The sequence below is a fragment of the Rhyacophila brunnea genome, unplaced genomic scaffold (assembly GCF_057557595.1).
Source record: "Rhyacophila brunnea isolate RB1 unplaced genomic scaffold, BYU_Rbru_1.0 scaffold_23, whole genome shotgun sequence".
In the NCBI taxonomy this organism is placed as follows: Eukaryota; Metazoa; Arthropoda; class Insecta; order Trichoptera; family Rhyacophilidae; genus Rhyacophila; species Rhyacophila brunnea.
In genome coordinates this window covers 3279050-3301959 of record NW_028232893.1, presented here as the reverse complement: position 1 = coordinate 3301959, position 22910 = coordinate 3279050, and the positions used below count along the sequence as shown (strand labels likewise).

The 22910-nt window shown below is 35.0% G+C and overlaps 1 protein-coding gene across 1 annotated transcript in view; it reads left to right on the top strand.

Annotated features, from left to right (window-relative positions):
- The first annotated feature begins 367 nt into the window (after window positions 1-367).
- mbo (Nuclear pore complex protein Nup88) overlaps window positions 368-22910 on the top strand; it is a 285671-nt gene continuing 263128 nt past the window's right edge. The window contains exon 1 of the mRNA XM_085950329.1: window positions 368-605. Coding sequence (XP_085806455.1) covers window positions 402-605 — 204 coding nt within the window. The 5' untranslated portion in view covers window positions 368-401. The remainder of the gene's footprint in view (window positions 606-22910) is intronic.

Below are 22910 nucleotides of genomic sequence, written 5' to 3'. Positions count from 1 at the left end.
ATTATTTTTTTGCCGTGTTTTTATTTGTCTAATCTATTGGCTTTCAATTTCAATGTTTTTGGGGGGGGGGCAAGGCCTCTTGGCCCTCCCCCCCTGGGTGCGCCACTGTTGTATTCATAATATCCATCGGTAGGTACTTACGTAGGTACTCTCATTACAATCTTTAACTCCCACTTTTATAGATTTTTTAAATCACATTTATATTATAATAATACTAATAAAAGAAAGAATATTTTTTTTCACATGTATTATTACCTACCTAATTAGATTTGTAAAAATATTAATTTTTCCATTTTAATTTTGAGTTGAGAACACTGACATTTGCGTATGTTTGGAACACAACGGCCGACTGCCCGCCACCAACCTCACACCAGTTGAAACGTCAAAACAACGCCGCTAAAATGTCTTCCCGCGCTAGTGTTTTTAACTTAAACGAGCACAAAATAATAAAAACAATCAAAGAAGGTTTACCGGAAACCATAACACATACTCAAAATATATTTGTGATAAAAGATGACATCCTTTACGTGTGGCATTCGGCAGAAAACTGTATTCTAACCTTAAACATTAAGACGTTGGAAACTGAGAAAGATATCGTATTCCAGGTAATAGTCGCTTTTAAACGTATTTTATACACTATATCAATTGTGTGTCATGATAATATTAACATGTTTAATCCATTTGGCACTATTTCAGTTATATTATCGCGATAGTGAAATTTTAAAAACATACTGTTTAGAGGTTAGGTTTAATATTTGTCTAAACAAACAGATTCATTCTAGATACATTAAACAAGCTTTACGCGGGCATATATGTTGTCACAGATTCTGTGACATTATCTCAAAACGTACGATCAACATAAAATATCTCTCGAATAAAATAAATACACACGTAGATAGATCTCTTTGTTGTTCTGCAGTTTTTTTTTTTTCATATTAGGAATGTTACCTGCTAAAGAAAATCAAGCAGGAGAAGCAACCATATAAGATACTAAGATCTTTATCCTTTAATTGACAATAGCCAAACACTATTTCAAAACAATTTATTTAGCTGTCCCACGTGTAATAATGTCATATATTATCCGTGGCTTGATAAGTCAATTACATCTCACAATTATTGAGCTGGAATTGCAGAATTTTCATTTAGACTTTGATATTCATAAATAAATTTTCTTATTGCTGTCGCATCTTGGTGTGTAAATAAATTTTCTTATTGCTGTCGCATCTTGGTGTGTCGCTGTCTCTTTCACATACAGCTTGAATCGGCACGATTTAAAAAACCTTTTTCATTGCGACTCAAATTGCCTGTAGATCAACACATTTTATAGACGGCATGGAAGATATCTTTGTAAATGTGTGCATTACATAAAGCCATCTCCAGATCTAATGCTTTTTTGATTCTTATTTGTTTAATGGAAGCTAGCGGCAAACAATTTTTGAAAATAGCCGATATACTGGATTTTAGGTTAGGTTAGGTTATCATTCTTGAATTCATGAATTTAATCGAAATCAGCTGTGAAAATTGCCGCTATTCCCACCTGGCTTCCAGCAGATCTTAGCCGCTTTCCAAAAAGTTTTCTTCCACAATTTATTTTTAAAGGAAATGGATGATAGCTACTCGCTGAACGTATTAGATCCAATACACACATTAAAAAACATGTGAATTTGCCAGATGCGGTTACCAAACCCGCAACTAACGGCTTTACAGGTGGACACTTGGCGACTCTTCCATTGCGGTCCCAAATCGTCTCATCTAATCAAATATGTCTCATCTGCGTTAGACATGTCTAACACGTTGATCGCAGTATGAATTTTGGCCAATCAATGCTTTAAACTGAAGTGTAGTTTCCTGTTAACGTCCTGCAGTGTGCTCTTTGCATAGGAACTGGGTCAATATACATACATTGTAGATCACTGCCAGTTTTGGTACTGAATAGTAAACAAGCTATTTGAAGTTGGGCATGTCTGATAGACGTATTGCACCATTCGTTCTATCTACCCGTTAACAGTCACCATATCGTCACTATAAGATTGGTTTCCCGAATGGACCAAATGTTCAGGAGACGAAAAACAAATTTCATAATCCTATATTTAAATACATGGAGATATTTAAATTGTTATTTTTACAGCATATGAATTATGTATTCATTACCATTACAAAGTAATTTAAAGAAAGCGATGGTTCTCGTCCAATTAGATACAAAAAAACATTCTGCATTAAGAGGTCGATTTCGACAAAAACGGATATTCGGGAAACCAATCCTATAGAGACGATATGACGAACTAATTAACTATGTCGCATCATCTCAAGTCATTCGAAAAGTAATCACCCTGTGAATGACTCCTCGACCTTAAGTTGCTCGTAGAAGTTAATCATTCTACTGTGACACCATAGGAAATTCACAGGTGTACCGCGATTGTTTGCTACAATGCCCGTTTCAATGCTAGCAAACAATAACATGACAACTGCAAATCGCTTTTACCGTACCTATGGTGCTACTGTATAATGATTCTATAAGTGTATGCTTCATATTTCGGTCCAAAGAGAACCGACAATGATAGATTGCATAGATAGCGGGCGGACAGCCGACATGATGCAGAGAATATTATCAATTCATTTTTATTATCAAAAATTCTCATTTATGTATTTATATCATTAAACTCAATGTGGGTCCAAAAAAATATCATCTTTCGAGAATGTTGCCCACCCTGATTGGGTTTTGCCCGTAACCCACCACAACCGAGTGTAAATTTGACGTGGCGGTTGTACTTTTTAGTGGTTTTTCGAGGGTTATGTATAATCATTTCCTATGCCACATGGAAATAATCATATAAATATGGACAACTAAAGGTGGCCCTCGTATCCAGTGTGTAACGCAATGATTTCCCATCAGGGGGCTCAGGGTGAGGTCACAATACATTTATGTGATTTCCTGAAAGCCTTGAGTTTATGATTGTTTCACTCCTCATACTACAATACTGTCATTGGGCCTCATATGCTGTTGTAGTGTTAAAAAGAATGTATTAAAATATATACATACAATATCTTAGCGGTAACACGTCAGTTTATAATGTCATGGGTCCCGAGTTCGAATCCCGGGTCTGTAAAATTCACATCTTGTTTTTCAATGTGTGTTTGGACCTAATAAGTTGAGCAAATGACTAACATCCATTTCTCGTAAAAACAAAATATGTTACTACAACCTCCACTCTGTGGAGTCCTCTATGATCAAACATGGTAAAGTAATATAAATATATTTTTTTAAACTCCAATTCCTACTTTAATGCACAAAATGTTATTATAATATCCGATTCTATGTAAAAGTTAATGTTAAACTAATAAAATTGTTATTTTTTTTACAGGTAAGCGAAGAAATATATTAATTAAAATTGGTTATTTGGTAAGAAAAACATTTGTATTATTTTTTATGCATTATAACCTGCTATGAAACTGATTTGAGTTGCGTTTATACGTAAGCTGGTACTCATGGTACTCATAATTGCTCAAATTGACGAATAGAATGAACGCTTAATATTCAAACAGTCAAATACCAATGGAGTTAGAGACTCACGTAATTAAAACATCAATATCGATTTTACTGCTGACTAATTTTGTTCTTCTATATGTATATCCATCCGCTTGTAAGTCAGAGCATATTTAAACCGTGCGGTTCTATCAGAAGTTTACACCAAACCCCCCTCTAGGTATAAGTACTCCAGTTGTGGAAAAATAATTCCTACGTGGTATTCCCGAACATTACTGGCAACATCGGACTGGCACTCACGCCACCCATCGGATTTATCTGGTGTCACTTTCCCATAGGTTCTTGGAACCGTAATGCGTATGTGAATTCACTTATTTAATGTAAAATTAAATGAAACTAACGCATGTATTTTGTCTCAATACTTATTATTAAGATATAATAATATCTTCCATAGCCAATTTTCAAATTAGTATTAATTAATATACTAGAAAGCAATTCCTTCTCAGTTCTTAGCTGTGCTTGAATTGGTAATTAAAAACATTGTTTTTGGTTATACTGTATGTTAGAGATGGGAAAACTGGTCAATTTTGAAGACTTTGAATGCTTACTTACAACCAGTATAAAAAAATACTTAGTATATAAACTTGTTCCAAAATACGTACTAGTATTTGGAATACTATATAGATCGTTTGGCGTGCGTATGCGACAAAAGTTTCTTACTCAACTGTGACTAAAACAAACTCCATATTATTAGTATTTTAAAATACTTATCGGCTCAGGGAACTCAGACTGTGTATCGGCTTCAATATAATCGCTAAAAATACGTTGAGCTCCGCTTGTCGAAAAGTCCCATTTATTATAAAATTTTAAATTTATGAGTTGTTTTTCTGTTAGGTTACAATATTATTGTTAACAAAAATGAATAACAGTGATTTTTTTTAATTTTAAACATGTTTTGAGCGCTATATAACAAGCCTAAGCCTGTGCGTCATCTCACCACTGTGCTGCGACACAAAATTTATGACCTATTATTATACATACATTCGAACGCAATAGACTAATAAATTAAAATATACCTATATTCAAGTGCTATTTTGTTTGTGCGCATTTAATGTCAATAATGTTGAAAATCTACCAACTCGAGTGCACAGAACAGCGACTTGCGAGGATATCATCACAAGTTTTTTGGGCCACAAATACTTACTATGGGTAGTTTCATCCGAAACTTGAGTACACAAACTGGTGACAATAATTTCAACTCACCTCTACTGTACGTATCATTATCATTTATGGTACTACTGGCTTGGTCTTAGCCTCCTTCAAAAATTTCCTCCATAATGGACGATCCAGCGCCTACACTCTACTGTTACTTTGACCGAGCATTCGTGTGGCACAGACCAGCTATCTTAGTATCGTCCAAGTTTTCTCCTATACTGTATGTATGACAGTAGTGGAGGGTGAAGGTAGACTGTTTAGATCCAACATAATTAGTGCTCATTAAACTTTGTCAGTCATAATTATTTGTTTTTATTGAACTAAGACTACAATTTACAGATGATGTAGGTTAATTTTAAAAAAAATCAATTCAACCATGCCTAAACAAAACCACAATAGTTTTGGTATGCTTTGAGTGACCGACAAAATTGTGGACACTTTTTCATTCATACTAATTTGTTTTTGTTGAATTAAGAATACTTATTACAAATGTTGTTGATTAGATTAAATTCATTAAGCCCTGCTTAAACCAAACCATAATAAATAAAAAATATTATTCTAAGTACAAAATTTCTAAAATTATGTATGATTTAACGGCATAAATTTAGATATTTTGTAGATAGACGAGTATTTTTTGACTATTATCTATTATGGCACAATCCGTAAAATGTAGTCTTAGTTCAATGAAAACATGTCGAATCTTAACAGCCTACCTCCACCCATCGCCACTGCCTTCTATACTGTATGTATGATGTACTGTTATTTGCATTATTTTGTGATTGTGCATTTAAATATTATAAATAACGATTCACTGTATAAAACACTTGTTTTACAATGGTATTCCGTCTAAATCTCATGTTAATAACTCTCATGGCACAGTGTGTGATGTTTGCTTTGCTACAAATGAATCTGTAACGCGAAATGACTTGCCACTAAATTAACTAGTACATAACCGTTCAACTCAGGGAATACAGAAGTAATGATAACTGAAATACCTAACAGATGTGGAGTAACAGGCAATAGATCTCGAGTGTGGAAAAATATGGGATAAACTTAAACACTTGTAAAGAATACGTTTGTCTTCAGTTCTGACAACTTATCTCGTTTTATACACTGGTGTATTTGAAGGTTGCAACACACACTATTGCACGTCTATAATGCGTGGGTCATTTTTGTAGGGCACTCACATTCAAAACCCTGCATCAAAATGTGGTGTATTGGGGTATTGCCTATCTGAATTCTATTTATTAATCTGTTCTGTGGTTCAACTGTACTCTTACATATTTCAACACCGTCGGCTTTCTTTTTATATAAATCTTGCTTCATTTATGCTTATTCCTGTCCTAGTAATAATGACTTTAGACTTAATTTATATAGTATATTTAAACCTATTACAATTCAGAATTAATATTTGACTATCGCAACCGTAGCCGAGGAGTTAATAAATATTCAACTCGGAAGATGGATAGAAATAAAAAAATAATCATCCAATTTGAGATGCAACTTGCAGGTCAAAATGCAAAATAAGTGACATCTGTGTAACGCAATTCCAGCGAGTCGTTTGATTCAATTAGTTATCCGGGAAACGAACCAGCGTCTTGAACGCCTGTCTGTAATAATTATAGCGCCTCCCGCCTATATATAACTATTGAAATAGAACCGCTGATTTATTACAGCGGTTTTTAAATTATTATATATTCTTTTTACTAATCTTATATTATCATCACTTGGGCTCTATATAATATTAATATAATATTATGTATCTACAGATACTACTTCATAAAATTAGACTGTTTTTCTGTCTGTCCGTTTCCATTTGTTCGGGTATAACTCATAAACTACTACACCAATATTGATGAAACTTGTTCAAATGATAGGTTATATTATTATTGGTACAATTTTAGTAGAATTTTATCTTTGGTGCTACCAACATGGGTCCCCGTACAACATTCGTCCAAAAAAAAAAGATTTTTGTTTATGATACTATCAATCTGAAAAAATCACCGATTGATACGGGTCTAGATCCAGATTTAAATGCAAACGTGGACGTCATCGATGTACTTTTCGAGATAATTGACGTTGAACATTTCATTATCGGTCATGTTTTTGGATTATCAATAAACAATAATCTCTTCGGTACTGTTCGGTTATGAGGAATACAGCGGAAAACACATTTTGAAAATAACCGATATACTGGATTATTTGTTAGTTTGGGTTAGTTTAGGTTAGGTTAGGTTTGGTTAATTTAACCTAACAAATAATCCAGTATATCGGCTATTTTGAAAATGTGTTTGCGGTTGTATTCCTCATAACCGAACTGTACCATCTCTTCGATTGGATATATATTATTAATTGTTTTGTAATATATACATATTATCATGGGCGGCTGGCTCCTAGGGTCAAATAGTCAATGACCTCCCAAAAATAAATATCTTACAATCTATATACATTATACAATGTCAATTATCTCCTATATATTATTATCCTACGCCTTTTTCCGTTTTGGCGAGCGATCGTAACGTGATGCACGCTAATTTGTATGTACGTGTATCTAACCACCATACACACACACGTATCTCAACTCTCACAAGCGTTTCTCGGTCAATTTCATGAACGCCAAGATTCATATTTCTTAATAATATTTCTTTCTCTCTCATTTCCCATATGTGAGACGGAAAGAAAGCACAAAACACGCCTTTTTTTCATATTGTTTTATCACTTGCATACACTAAATTTTGGTCATTGACGAAAACGAGACAGCTATACTATTTTCAATATGTAAAATGAAACAGAATGATATAAATTTTTCCTTAAATGTTTCAAGAGTTTTGTTCTGTGGTTTCAAGGTCTCATTTGTGCGGCAAACCTTTTTATTCTTATTTGTTGTCGCTTATTATTTCAAACTGACCATTGTTCTCTGAAAGTTTCATATTATTATGTTATTAATTTGTAGTTCAGTTTAAATCCAACCTTTGAGTAAAACCCATCGACTGCATTTTCTGTATTAAACCATTGTGTACAAGTTACCGATTAAAATGTAATCTGCTATATTAATCATAAAGTTACCTTCTAATGAGATCAGTGGAAATATAAAAAGTGTTTATATATAAATGATCCCGCCATTCCATAACACTAGGTATTATAACGGAGTTTTTATTAAATGTGTTTGATTGTTTTTATCTTACGTTCTTAAATAGTATTAAGTACAACAGTTATTAGGTGTATAAATAGACACACAAAGTTTATTTTTTGACCTAATTTACAAAAAATTATAACGTGTTGGGTGCAATTTCGGTTAACGATGAGTTGACAACGTGAAAAATGGATTTTTTTTAAGGGTAAGTAACCTACATATAAAAATTTATAGTACTTCTTCTATAATGTATAAAAAGCTAATTTGCAATACGTCTTTTAAGTATACAACGAAAAGGCAAATTAAAATAATATATTCAAAATTGACCTACCCCGTTGCCAGGCTTAAGGCCGCTATTGCATATTATATACTACATATTCAAGTACTATGTTTTATAATTTATAGGCAGGGTTGCAATGTATATTTTTATAAGTAAAAATAGTAAAATATATTTTTTTATGAAAACAAGGTACCTCGTATGAGGGCTAAGAAATCAGAAAATTTCTGTATGAAGAGATATTTTTGCTCATTGAATCGCTAGGTATTATATTATATCATCATCATCCTCTGCTGGATGAAGGTCTCTCCAAGCTGATTCCACTTCTCGGTCCTGTGCGTTGCATTTCTACGTACTTCCGCAGAACTTAGTCATTTCATCGATCCAGCGGCCTCTAGGTCTACCTTGCGGACGTTTTGTACCTCTTGTACCTTTTTGATTTAAAGAAAATTCTTCAACTTAAATAATGTCTATTGGCTTTATAATCTGATATTGTGCTCTCAGAAATGATCTCTCTTACGATATAATTATAGTTGTTAGCCATTTGCTCAACATATTAGGTCGTCATTCTCTGGATACAGAAACACATTAAAAATCAATACGTGAATTAATTGTGCTAGACGCGGTATACATACAAACCCGCGATTGAAGGTTTCAGAAACGTACATATTAAATATCACTTGATAACTGTACTGCAGTCGCCAAACTAAATATTAATATATTTTAATTAAATTTCACATAGATTTTTGTAATAACCTATTATATTATTGAATACACAAATTAAGTATACGTAGATGTACCTACACCCACGATGGCCGCGTGGATTAAGCGCCGGTCTATAGTGTGGAGGGTCCCAGGTTCGAATCCTGGGTCTGGCAAGTTCACATATTGTTTTTAAATTTGTGCATGAGTCAGAGTATGGTCCTAATAGGTTGAGCAAGTGGCTGACATCCATTTCTCGTAAAAATAAAATCTGTTATTACAAACCTCCACTCTGTGGAGGCCCATATGATCCTATTAGGATCGGACATGGTTAAAAGAAAAGAAAAAGAAGAGTTAGAAAAATAAAATATTCTATTTATGGTGATGGTTACATAAAAGATTTTAATGGTCTTGATTATAGATGGCCTTGCATAGTTTCCAAGGAACACAAATAATAGGAAGTGGGTTGCTTTCTGGGTGAGATTGTAACATAGGTATACACTATCGTCTCAAGTCTTGATGACTAGATTTGTCCAACGATTGTCCTTTCTCCGAGCTATGTGTCAAGCCCATTTCCATTTGAGGTTTTTAGCGAACTCTATTACATCGCAAACCCTTGTCTGTTTCCTAATCCACTTATTCCTCTTTTTGTCTTTTCGCGTTATGCCCAGCATGCACCTCTCCGTACCACGTTGTGCTACTCTAAGTTTCTGTATCTTTGTTTTACTTCGTGTCCATCTTTCACGCGCATACCTATGTAATTACGGGAAGCACACACGGGTTGAACACATCACCATCACTATAACCATCAGCCTGAATCTATCCACTACTGGATGAAGGCCTCTTCAAGCTGCTTCCACTTCTCTCGGTCCTGTGCGTTGCGTTGCCACGTACCTACTTCCGTAGAACTTTATCATTTCATCGATCCACCGGCCTCTAGGTCTACCTTGCTGACGTTTTGTACTTGGATTACTAGATTTATCCAACGATTGTCTCTTCTTCGAGCTATGTATCCAGCCCATTTTCATTTAAGGCTTTTAATAAACTCTATTACATCGCAGACCCTTGTCTGCTTCCTTATCCACTCATTCCTCTTTTTGTCCTTTCGCGTTATCCCAGCATGCACCTCTCCATACCACGTTGTACTACTCTAAGTTTCTGTATCTCTGTTTTACTTAGTGTCCATCTTTCACACGAATATGTGATTACACTTTGAACACTTTGGGCTTTAGGGACAGTGGGAAGTCACTTTTGAAGACACTGTTCAGGCGGCCAAAAGAACTCTTGCCCAACTATACTCTTCGAACAATTTCATCAAATATACATCCATCTATAGATACTTGTTGTCCCAGATAGTCGTTGTTTTTCACCTGTATATTATTTAAGTTATCCAATCATGATTTTTTTGTTAATTATCTGTGCGCCTCTCTCCTATGGGGACTTTTTATTAAATTAAATCCCTGTAAATTCAGTCAAAGCTCACTTGGCCACCTGCCCCTGTGAGGTGTAAACAACTGCTGATACTTCAGATACAAACGTAGAGCTCATGATACGCTTGATTAAGACCGAGTGTGGTGGGGGCCGGTTGATTCGGAGGGAACTATTAGATATTATAGTGAAACAATCCATCCCCAGACCTTGAGAAAATCACATGAATATATTCTGACCTCACCGGGATCGAACCCGGTCGAAAGGCCAGCGCCTTACACACTGGACTACGGGGGCGCCCATCGTCTTCACTCATCGCAAATCAGCATTAAATAAAATAGTTATATTCTATCCAGTGTCAAATTATCGAAGTATCTGTTTAAAAATATTGATACCTTTTGTTAGTCCTAGTAATGAAGGTAGAGCTATTTTATTATTACAACGTTTTTATTACCTCGTATTCTTGTTTGTCCAGTACAAATCTTGTTTTAACTAACTTCCCGACTAGCTAGACACTTGAAACTTTTAGAATATATCAGAACATGATGACAACGCATTCTTTTAATACTTTTAGCCATCTTTAAGCAGAATTGAATTCATTTTCAGTTAATTCTGTTTTGTATGAAAAGTTATTTCGGAAGAAATCCGTAATCCAATCCACTATTATTGGTTGCTAAGTGGATGGTCCTAGCAACTTAATTATTAATATATACGTGCGTTACTATGGAAATCAAAATGACATTTCAGTATTCTATATTTGTTTGTTTGTTTGTTTTTTATTTACTTCATATCAAGTACAAGTTTGAGCATATTGAGCATAATAATTCAACAGAAAATTTAAAAACGTTGTATATAAAAAGTTCTTTTTATCTTCTAATTTTTATGACATTCAATAGGTATATCATATCAACTGATTAACTATCACTGTGTTAAATTTGTATGAGTACAGTTTCGACCCAGATCTGTATTAGCAGGGTCGTTTACGATTGGGTTTTTATTTTTCAGTTACTGTGATCATGTAGGTAATAAGTCAATATATTATGGAATCGTATGAGAAATAATTATTTTATGTCCTGATGTTATTCTTACGATGTGTTTATACGTCCTGCAGCATTCGTCATCAATTCTAATACGCTTTTGTTGAATTATCCATAAAGCGATCTCACTTCTCCTTAATGTTAAGGCGAATAAATATCTTTTGATCACGATATAACATGCTGCCCAGGAACACAAACACACGTCCAAACACTTTTGTCTGATCGCTCCCTTAATGCGGTGTGCTAATTTAATTTTCCAAGAACTGGTTCGCAATTTGATGTAACCCAAAAAATGTCAATAGTTACGTAATAATAATTATATTCACATGAAAAAATTGACCGAAACCTCCAGGCCGATTAATAAATGGCAGAAATACATTCGAACGATTTATTTGTCGATCAGTTCTTAAGCGAATAAATAGTTTGTACGTTTTTTTAAAAGTCGGTGTCAAATTATATCATTTTTGTAGAGTATAAAATAGTGCATACGTAATTACATAAGTCGTTAAGGGGGGACATGCTCAGCGTAGGTCAAAATGGAGCTTTTGTTCTATTTTCAAAGCATGATCCTGGACATACCTTAAACGTTGTAGATAATCTATTTATATAATTTTGAAGCCTTATTATCCTTTATATTTATTTTAAACATTTGATGACTGCATAAAGTATTTTTATTACATAAAACTTCTTATTCTTTTAAACCTCTCGCTCTAATGTTTTAGAATATAGTCATATTCCGGTACATAACTGTGCAGAGGTGTTAAGATTTTTTACATTTATAAAACCATTAGTATAATTTATGACGAGATAATTTTAGTAAAATATTTACGATAAAAATTATATTGATAATCTCTGTGATCCCAAATTTGACAAGAATTAGGCATTTTATAATTCAAAAAATGGGAAAGATCAACACATTTGAAGATAATTCTAAAGATACAATATTAGAATTATCTTCTACTTCTTCTTTGTTATATCTTCTTTTATTCGTATGGTTCCTGTACCATTCATCTGATTGCGATGAAACCTTCTACAGTTGTTGTGGTAACACCCACAAAGGTTTCTGAATAAGTACAACTATCTTCTTCTTCTTCTTCATTCTATCTTCTTTTATTTGTATGGTCCCTATACCATTCATCCGATTGCGATGAAACTTTCGTTAGTGGTTGTGCCAACACCTGCGAAGGTTTCTGAATTAGTATAACCATCTTCTTCTTCTTCTTCATTATATCTTATGGTTCCTATACTTTATACATTATTCTTTATACTTTATAAATTATTCGTATGGTCCCTATACCATTCATCCGATTGCGATGAAACCTTCGTCAGTTGTTGTAGTAACACCCGCAAAGGTTTCTGAATTAGTACAACCATCTTCTTCTTCATTATATCTTATGGTTCCTATACTTTATACATTATTCTTTATACTTTATAAATTATTCGTATGGTCCCTATACCATTCATCCGATTGCGATGAAACTTTCGTTAGTGGTTGTGCCAACACCTGCAAAGGTTTCTGAATTAGTACAACCATCTTCTTCTTCTTCTTCATTATATCTTCTTTTATTCGTATGGTTCCTATACCATTCATCCGATTGCGATAAAACCTTCGTCAGTTGTTGTGGTAATACCCGCAAAGGTTTATAAATAAGTACAGCCATCTTCTTCTTCTTCATCATTCTATCTTCTTTTATTTGTATGGTCCCTATAGGTACCATTCATTCGATTGCGATGAAACTTTCGTTTGTGGTTGTGCCAACACCTGCGAAGGTTTCTGAATCAGTACAACCATCTTCTTCTTCTTCTCCATTATATCTTATGGTTCCTATACTTTATACATTATTCTTTATACTTTATACATTATTCGTATGGTTCCTATACCATTCATCCGATTGCGATGAAACCTTCGTCAGTTGTTGTGGTAACACCCGCAAGAGTTTCTGAATAAGTACAACCATCTCCTTCTTCTTCTTCTTCTTCTTCTTCTTCTTCTTCATCATTCTAACTTCATTTATTTGTATGGTCCCTATACCATTCATCCGATTGCGATGAAACTTTCGTTAGTGGTTGTGACAACACCTGCAAAGGTTTCTGAATTAGTACAACCATCTTCTTCTTCTTCTTCATTATATCTTCTTTTATTCGTATGGTTCCTATACCATTCATCCGATTGCGATAAAACCTTCGTCAGTTGTTGTGGTAACACCCACAAAGGTTTCTGAATAAGTACAACTATCTTCTTCTTCTTCTTCATTCTATCTTCTTTTATTTGTATGGTCCCTATACCATTCATCCGATTGCGATGAAACTTTCGTTAGTGGTTGTGCCAACACCTGCGAAGGTTTCTGAATTAGTATAACCATCTTCTTCTTCTTCTTCATTATATCTTATGGTTCCTATACTTTATACATTATTCTTTATACTTTATAAATTATTCGTATGGTCCCTATACCATGCATCCGATTGCGATGAAACCTTCGTCAGTTGTTGTAGTAACACCCGCAAAGGTTTCTGAATTAGTACAACCATCTTCTTCTTCATTATATCTTATGGTTCCTATACTTTATACATTATTCTTTATACTTTATAAATTATTCGTATGGTCCCTATACCATTCATCCGATTGCGATGAAACTTTCGTTAGTGGTTGTGCCAACACCTGCAAAGGTTTCTGAATTAGTACAACCATCTTCTTCTTCTTCTTCATTATATCTTCTTTTATTCGTATGGTTCCTATACCATTCATCCGATTGCGATAAAACCTTCGTCAGTTGTTGTGGTAATACCCGCAAAGGTTTCTAAATAAGTACAGCCATCTTCTTCTTCTTCATCATTCTATCTTCTTTTATTTGTATGGTCCCTATAGGTACCATTCATTCGATTGCGATGAAACTTTCGTTTGTGGTTGTGCCAACACCTGCGAAGGTTTCTGAATCAGTACAACCATCTTCTTCTTCTTCTTCATTATATCTTATGGTTCCTATACTTTATACATTATTCTTTATACTTTATACATTATTCGTATGGTTCCTATACCATTCATCCGATTGCGATGAAACCTTCGTCAGTTGTTGTGGTAACACCCGCAAGAGTTTCTGAATAAGTACAACCATCTCCTTCTTCTTCTTCTTCTTCTTCATCATTCTAACTTCATTTATTTGTATGGTCCCTATACTATTCATCCGATTGCGATGAAACTTTCGTTAGTGGTTGTGACAACACCTGCGAAGGTTTCTGAATTAGTACAACTATCTTCTTCTTCTTCTTCATTATATCTACTTTTATTCGTATGGTTCCTACACTAATCATCCGATTGCGATGAAACCTTCGTCAGTTGTTGTGGTAACACCCGCAAAGGTTTCTGAATTAGTACAACCATCTTCTTTTTTTATTTTATATTCTTCTATTCGTATGCGTTTCTATTCCATTCATCCGATTGCAATAAAACTTTCGTCAATAATTGTGCCAAGACCCGCAAAGGTTTCTGAATTAGAATAACCATCTCCTTCTTCTTCTATTTTATCTTCTTCTATTCGCAATGAAAATTTGGTGAGTTGTCGTGCGCATGCCCACGAAGATTTCTGAATTAGAAAATCATCTTCTTCTTCTATTCGTATGCGTTCCTATAACATTCATGCGATTGCGATGAAACTTTTGTCAGTTGTTGTGCGAACACCTGCGAAGGTTTCTAAATTAGTATTATATAAAATACAACGTTTATTGTTTGTTTGATCCATGCAATTTTGTTTTTTTTTTTACTACATATTAATAACATTAATAACGTTTGCATATTTTGGATTCGATTTTAATTTAGTGGTCTTTTGTTTGACCTTTACTCCTATTAGAATTATTTTCATATTGCCATATTGTATAATACAGATATTTTAATATTAAAAAAATAATTACCTCTTATTATTTTTTAAATATCTAAGATAAATATAACCACAAAGCGACCCTGTGCGAAGCCGGGTACTTCAGCTAGTGTTTAAAATAAATATAAAGGATAAAAAGGCTTCAAAATTATACAAATAGATTATCTACAACGTTTAATGTATGTCCAGGATCATGCTTTGAAAAAAGAAAAAAAGCTCCATTTTGACCCACGCTGAGCACACGTCCGCCCTTAATATACGATTTTATGAAGTCTTCGCCACTGTTGTTTACCTACAGTTTGGTGTACCTACATTATATTATTTTTATAGTGTTGACTGCAACAATCGGTTCTAAAACAGATTGCGGCTGTATCACAACCGGTTCTCACATGTGAACCGGCTGAATGACAGCCCTTTTGAGTGAGGCTGCGCCCTCCCCCGCCGATGTACTTTATAAACGCAATCCAAACATAGTACCTTTGAGTGTATCCGCAAAGGCCGGGAGCGTACGTACGCGTCGTGGAAACCACAAATCAGCCCGTCCCAAGACGTATGTCTTGAGAATCTAGACCCACCCCCGTAAGCATGACCCCACCCCTATCGTCCAACAAAGGGTTGTCTTAAAACAGTTAACCCTTTGTGTCTGCCACCATCTTATATTTTAAGTTATAGTTCTTTCCACCAAGTTATAGTTCTTTAAGGAAATCAGATCAGAGTGTATTTTTGGTGTGTGACATATAACATATAATTTATTTTATCACACGAAAAAAACGCACTCGATTGGATTCGAACCACCGATTGTTCGGTTATCAGCCGAACGCACTACCTTTACGCCACAGTATGATACTGCAATCGTGACGATCATACAGTATAATATTATAGTTTAGAATTGTTCCGTTGCCTAGGCAGCGAATTTATTATTGTCGACCATTTGCAATTCTTTCCGTAAACAAACGATTAAACGTCAGAGTGACAGTTGGTACTTTAAAAATAAAACAACGAGAAACCATTATATAATTTAGTAATATAACTTAAAGTGTATAGAAATAAACCAACGGCGTATCAATAAGCGGTCCTTTTTCTTGAGTGTATAATTTAGCAAAATAATTAAGAGCTAGTCAAAGAATCTAGTTTATTACAATTTTTGTTTTTGTTTTGTTACGCCAAAGAAGTATAACTTTTAACGCGCGTACGTAAGTACACACATCGATTTTTTTTTTTAAATATTATTAACCATGTCCTTGCTTTTTCGTTCAAGGCAGTTGTTGATAATTTTGAATAATCACCAACACCCAGGCTTTGTGAAAATCACATAAATATGCTGAATATCCTGATGAGGACACAATCAGGATATAACCCAAAGCTCCCGGATGGAAGGCCAGCGCTTTACGCACTGCACCACAAGAGACCCCAACATCTTATATATTATAATTTTACACGTGCACGGGTCTTCTTTCTTCCAATTTAAATTTTTTTATTTTGATGTCGATGACATATGAACAAAATAAATGAATATAACGTTGCTGTGCTTCGTATTATACACTGAAAAAATGTGTAGTAATTCAATTATGTGTACGTGCCTTTGTAGTTCAGTGCGTAAGCCGGCTCTCACATCAATACTCGCCTGGTTTGCAACGTGTCGAATACGTCGATGTGACGTTATCATTATTCACAAAACGCACGTTGCCAAATGGAGCTCCGCAGATTAGTTGAATGCGACTTTTTAGTTTGAAAAAAATATCTACTGTTGCAATCGTCAAGTTGTATGCTTCTCGGGCTGCGGTCGAAGACGCTAGGACGCATACGAACACCTAAGAATTGTTTATTCCTATACCGACTCGCCGATCGCCGCAACCAAATATCTATACGTTTCGAACGTTACGTGCGACTGTCGCTAGGATCGACGTTCTTGAAAGGTTTGATTTATGGCTGTGCGGCAGACGGGCGAGTTTAGATGTGAGAGCCGGCTAGGGTGCTGGCCTATCTTCTAAGTGGCCCGAGTTCGATTTTCGGTGAAGTCACAATATATTCATGTGATTTTCTCAAAGCCTGAGTGTGTGTGATGGTTTCTCGTATATTACTAAAAACGCTACTGTTTCAATACACTACTGTCATTGGTCATCATGGCCAGTTGAAGTGTTAAAAAGAAAAAAAAAACATATAATATATTACCTACTGGGGGAAGATTTTGCAAAGGATGAAAAAGATTTATTGGAATATTTTAAAATACTAAATTCGCAAGGCTGTCTAATTAACACGCGTTATGTTTCATAACCCCGAGATACTTAAAAAATACTAAATTCGCAAGGCTGTCTAATTAACACGCGTTATGTTTCATAACCCCGAGATACTTAAAGCTTGGAATAGGGTACATAGCATATTTATCACAATTTTTCATGGTTTCTGTTTGAAATATTACGTTCGAATACATCAACATACATATTACATAATAATGAATTCGAAGACATTGAGGGTTAAGCAAACTACCCCTACCGTCCGATGGGCACCTTAACCCCCCCAAGAAACAAATCTGAGCACCCTAAAACTTACCCCAAAGGCGCACATATGTTCAGAGGTGTTTATGCCTTTACTACACCCTCCGCACCCCGTTCTATTCATTGCCGGAAACTTAACGCAGAGCGGTATTTATTTCCTGTACGCAACTACTGACGTTTTCGCTGGCGGGCAGAGGGTTAACTGTTTACTATACACGATTGATGGATGCGGTCAAGTAGAAGTATTGTTCTTGGAGTTTGATGCGAAATTACCATGTGAGAAACAGGCTTACAGATTATTAGCTCCGTGCAACTTTGTTGCTAAAAGCGATGATTAAAAAATGTAGGTAAGTACCTGCAACACCATCATTAAGACTACAAAATTAAATAACATCTATAAACTACTAGTTAATATCATCGAAATTAGATAGGACACACATAGCTTACTTGGTAGAGCACATGGGCGTGGGTTCGAATCCCACTGGACGTAAATTTTTTCAATGTTACATTTTTAATTTTTGTGAATTATACGTTGAATAAAAAAACGCCCACGATGATCGAGCGGCTTGCGCGTCTGCTTATAATGTCGTGGGTCCCAGGTTCGAATCACGTGGTCGGTAAATAAACCTACATATTGTTTTTCAATGTGTGTTCGGAGTCAGAGTATGGACCTAATAGGTTGAGCAAGTGGCTGACATCCATTTCTCGTAAAAACAAATTCTGTTAACACAAAACCTCCACTCTGTGGAGGCCCATATGATCTTATTAGGATCGGACATGGTATCATGGTATCATTGTTTTTCAATGTGTGTTTGGGAGTCAGAGTATGAACCTAATAGGTTGGGCAAGTGGCTAACATACATTTATCGTAAAAACAAAAATATGTTAATACAAACCTCCACTCAGTGGAAGCCTATTATGATCTTCTTAGGATTGGACATGGTCAAAAAAATAGTAGCAAGTGCAAGTACGTTATAACTTAATTTTGGAGAGATCCTAAAACTGCTTAGTAATGTAATTAATACCTTGATTAGAAATACAAAACGAACTGCACGTCAGAGATAATAAAATTGTGAAAACTGACAGTTGGATAGGACGCACATAAATAATTAAATACAGATTTTTTTTATAAACGTCGTATATGTACATAATATGTTGAAAACATCTCATGTATATATACATGATGCCCGTAGCTTAATTAGAAAAGCATACTGGCGCGAATCCAGCCGATACAGTCCCGTCGGGTGTTGTATTTTTTCTACAAAATGATTTTTCTAGTTTGTATGTTCAATATATAGAATGTTACATTCTCAAATCTTGTGTCTTATTCGTTGAATAAAGAATAAAAAGTAAATAGTTTAATATTTTTTTTTTCGACCATGTCCGATCCTAATATGATCATATGGGCCTCCACAGGGTAGAGGTTTGTATTAACAGATTTTGTTTTTTACGAGAAATGGATGTCAGCCACTTGATCAACCTATTAGGTCCATACCCTGACCCTGAAATTGATAAACATTTTGTGTACTTGCCAGACCCAGGATTCGAACCTGAGACCCACGGCGTGATAGTCCAACGCTTAAGCCGCGCGGCCACCGTGGGTGTCAGTTTAATAAATATCGTACACTAATTTTCTTGATAGATGTCCGTACTTCCTTTAATGATTCGCGCTTTCCACTTCCATTCTTACCGGTCCTGCGCTTCCGTAATAACGTGAAAGATTTCCACATTTTTAAAGATCGTCTTTTAGGAGTTTCAGTAATCAGTAGTCTCCACCACAGCACGTGTAATCATATTGTGTACAACTTGACCTGCGCATTTCCACTTCAACCAAGAAGTGATTCCTCTCCGCCAGGATATATCTCGTCGTCAATTAATCGCACTGCGAAATTCATACTGTTTGCATAACACTTGCAGCGCAAGTCTGAATAATTGATTAACCCTTTCACGCCCGGTGGATAAAGTACCGGCAGACCGCCCATCGGAAGACGTGTCGAACAAGACCGCAACGTGTTAACCGCAGGAACCCCGGACTTCCAATCAGAGAAACTTGGGCAATAATAGCGGCTATCTGAGAATAATGTGCTTCTCAAACTGTGGACGTTAACGGCGTTACGAGAAAATAACATTTCCGTCCCAATTCGATGTTAGAAATTGATCATTAAATACTAGGTCGGTATGTATTTTCCAGCTGGTATTAGTTTGCGAAGGTATCCTTCCACTTCTGCCGTTTCTCTGTCCTTACCCGTTATCTACCGCGTAGTTTCAGTACATGAACAATACATTATACCTGTGAATTGATTCACACTCGTATTAAAAATCATCTTCGCCATCATCAGACGAGGTCCACTAATGAATGAACGCTACCCCTAGCTCCTTTTACTCTTATCAGTGACCCTAGTTCTCTTCTCTTCGTCGCTACGTACTTGTAGATCCACCGAACTTTATGACTTCGTCTATCTATCAGGTTTTAGTGAGTTAGGATTTGATCTGCTTAGCGACCTTCATCACATTGCGTACTTTTATCTGCTGCCATATGACTCCATTATTTGGAGCACTTATGACGTGTTTTACAAACTTATTTTAGAACTTGTCTTTATTTTAACACTTACCTATAACCATTTTCCTTTTTGACAATTCTTCAAACGATTATTTTATGACTGCATTTTTTAAAGGCTTCTTCTTAGTCACTTCTGCTTTTAATACATGCTTTCCTGTTCTTCGAAGGACAGATTTCCAATCCTGATGTCCTGAAGAATTTTAACTTATATGCATCCCTCAATTATCCACGTGGTGACCTCTTCTGGATCAAAAGTGTTTCCTAGTATCAGGTTTATCGTGCACCATTAAAGAGGGTTGCATGACTAATCAATGAGCTCTTTGGATAAAAAAATGGATATACAGCGCAAATGCATAGGCTTTTACCGCCTTAACCTAACTATACTAATTTTTGAAACGTTTACAATTCGAATAAAATCACGTTAGGGTACCGATAGAACCTATTTTACCACGTTTTTATTCGCTCGTATTCTTGTTTGTCCAGTACAAATCTTGCAATCGATTTTTCACTAACTTCCCGACTAACTAGACATTTGAAACTTTTAGAATATATCAGAACACGATACCAATACATTATTTTAATACTTTTAGCCATCTTTAAGCAGAATTGAATTCATTTTCAGTTATTTCTGTTTTGTATGAAAAGTTATTTCGGAAGAAATCCGTAATCCAATCCACTATTATTGGTTGCTAATTCAATGGTCCTAGCAACCAAATTAATAATATATACGTGCGTTACTATGGAAATCAAAATGACATTTCAGTGTTCTATATTTGTTTGTTTGTTGCAAAATAGAAAATAATGATTTGTTGACAATTGTCTAATTTTCCTAAATTATTAATACATAGAATTGTCAAGTTTATATGATTCAACAGAAAATTTAAAAACGTAGTATATAAAAAGTTCTTTTTATCTTGTAATTATTTAAATTTCTCTTTTATTTTTAAATAGCGTTAATATTCATTTGACATTTTTATTAGCCTCGATTGATCGTTTTTCGAAACGAATCAACCATCATACTGATTGTCTTTCATCTCATATTTTTTTCCCACAAGCAATTTTGTCCTACTGTGGTCTACAAACGTTTTCATAAATAAACTGAAAAATAAAGTTTGGTTCTGAGTTTACGTCTTAGAACCACTGTGTTTAAATTGTGGTTTTTGGTAGTATCCGTGGGGAGTATCTTCAATTTGTCCAGGGTTGATCGGGAATTACTTATCCCGGGTTCGGATCCCGTCCCACCATTCTACATATTATGTTTGAATGCACATATACCTATTCTTCATATTACATGTTTATGTATAATGGGTTGTCCAAACAGAGGTTTAATTTGGACGTCTTATCTGAAGATGTTTTGCCCCGGCCTTAAGGAGGATTTATTTTCCTAAGAAAACAAACCGTTCGATTCCGTCGCCTTAATCATATTACCATGCAGATATTGTTACTTTTACCATAATGTTATCGCACGTGTATTAGAAAAGAGACCTAACTCAAAATATGTCGATTTTCAGTTATCATCATTACTGGAACCTCGCTAGCTACATGTGCGTATATGCGAAAGTAATTTATTTTATTTTTTATCCCTAGATTTCATAAGTGTCACTTTTCCACTGGGCCATATGTGACGTTGTGTGAATTTGAACAGTGACATTTTTTTAGTTGCGTCGCTTTTCCAGTACGTATATGTGAGAAATATCTTCAAAACGTGAACTGTTTTTATTATATATTTTTTATCTCATTGTTTTGAAAATACGGAGAATCAAAGATCGAATAAAAATTTAAATGTCTCCTGAATAATTGCAAACTTTGAGTTAAGTCACTTTTCTAATACGTGTGCGTTATGTCTTTACCTCATCTTCTTCCTGTCAGGAAATTTGGTCTTGTGATGTTGCAGGAAATCATTACGTCATCAAATTAATATGCCTGTCATTTACTTACATTAACCATCAGCTGCGGTCGATCCATTACTGGATGAAAGTCTTCCCTAGCTCAGTCCACTCTTCTCGGTTACTACTTTTTCGTTTACACGAAATAATAATATTTTTATCTATTACAGTTTGGCGTAGGCAGGGCTTAATGAATTTAAAAAAATGTACCAACAATATGTGTAATAATATGTATTCTTAATCCAACGAGAATAAATAAGTATGAATGAAAAAGTGTGCACAATTTTGTCGTTCGCCCAAAATATAGCAAAACAAATATAATTGATTTTTAAAAACTAACTAATACCATCTGTAAATTGTAGTTTTAGTTCAATAAAAACAAATACGTATGACTAACAAAGTATAATGTGCACTATTTATGGCGGCCTTTAACAGCCTACCTCCACCCTTCGCCACTGCATCCGATGAACTCATGTCCGTGGCCCTGCGCTCGTTTAATGCTCATTAAATACCATGGTATTTGTCCAGCTCCTGTCCGTTCACCGATGTACGTATCCGGCCGGGACGATGACTGCTGTCCATGTGACGGCTACACGTCTTAAGTCATCATCAACGACTGCCCAATACTACATAATCGCGAAATTTACCTCCAAACACCTCATGAAATACTAAACAACAAAACAACACAAGAGCACAACACAACATATTTAATTCTTGACTCAAAAAAATTAAAGACCTACTTCTCGTAGAAGTATAATTAACTGTATACTTCAGCTAAAAACTGTAATCAACCATTTTTCAATATCACCATGAATGCGAAT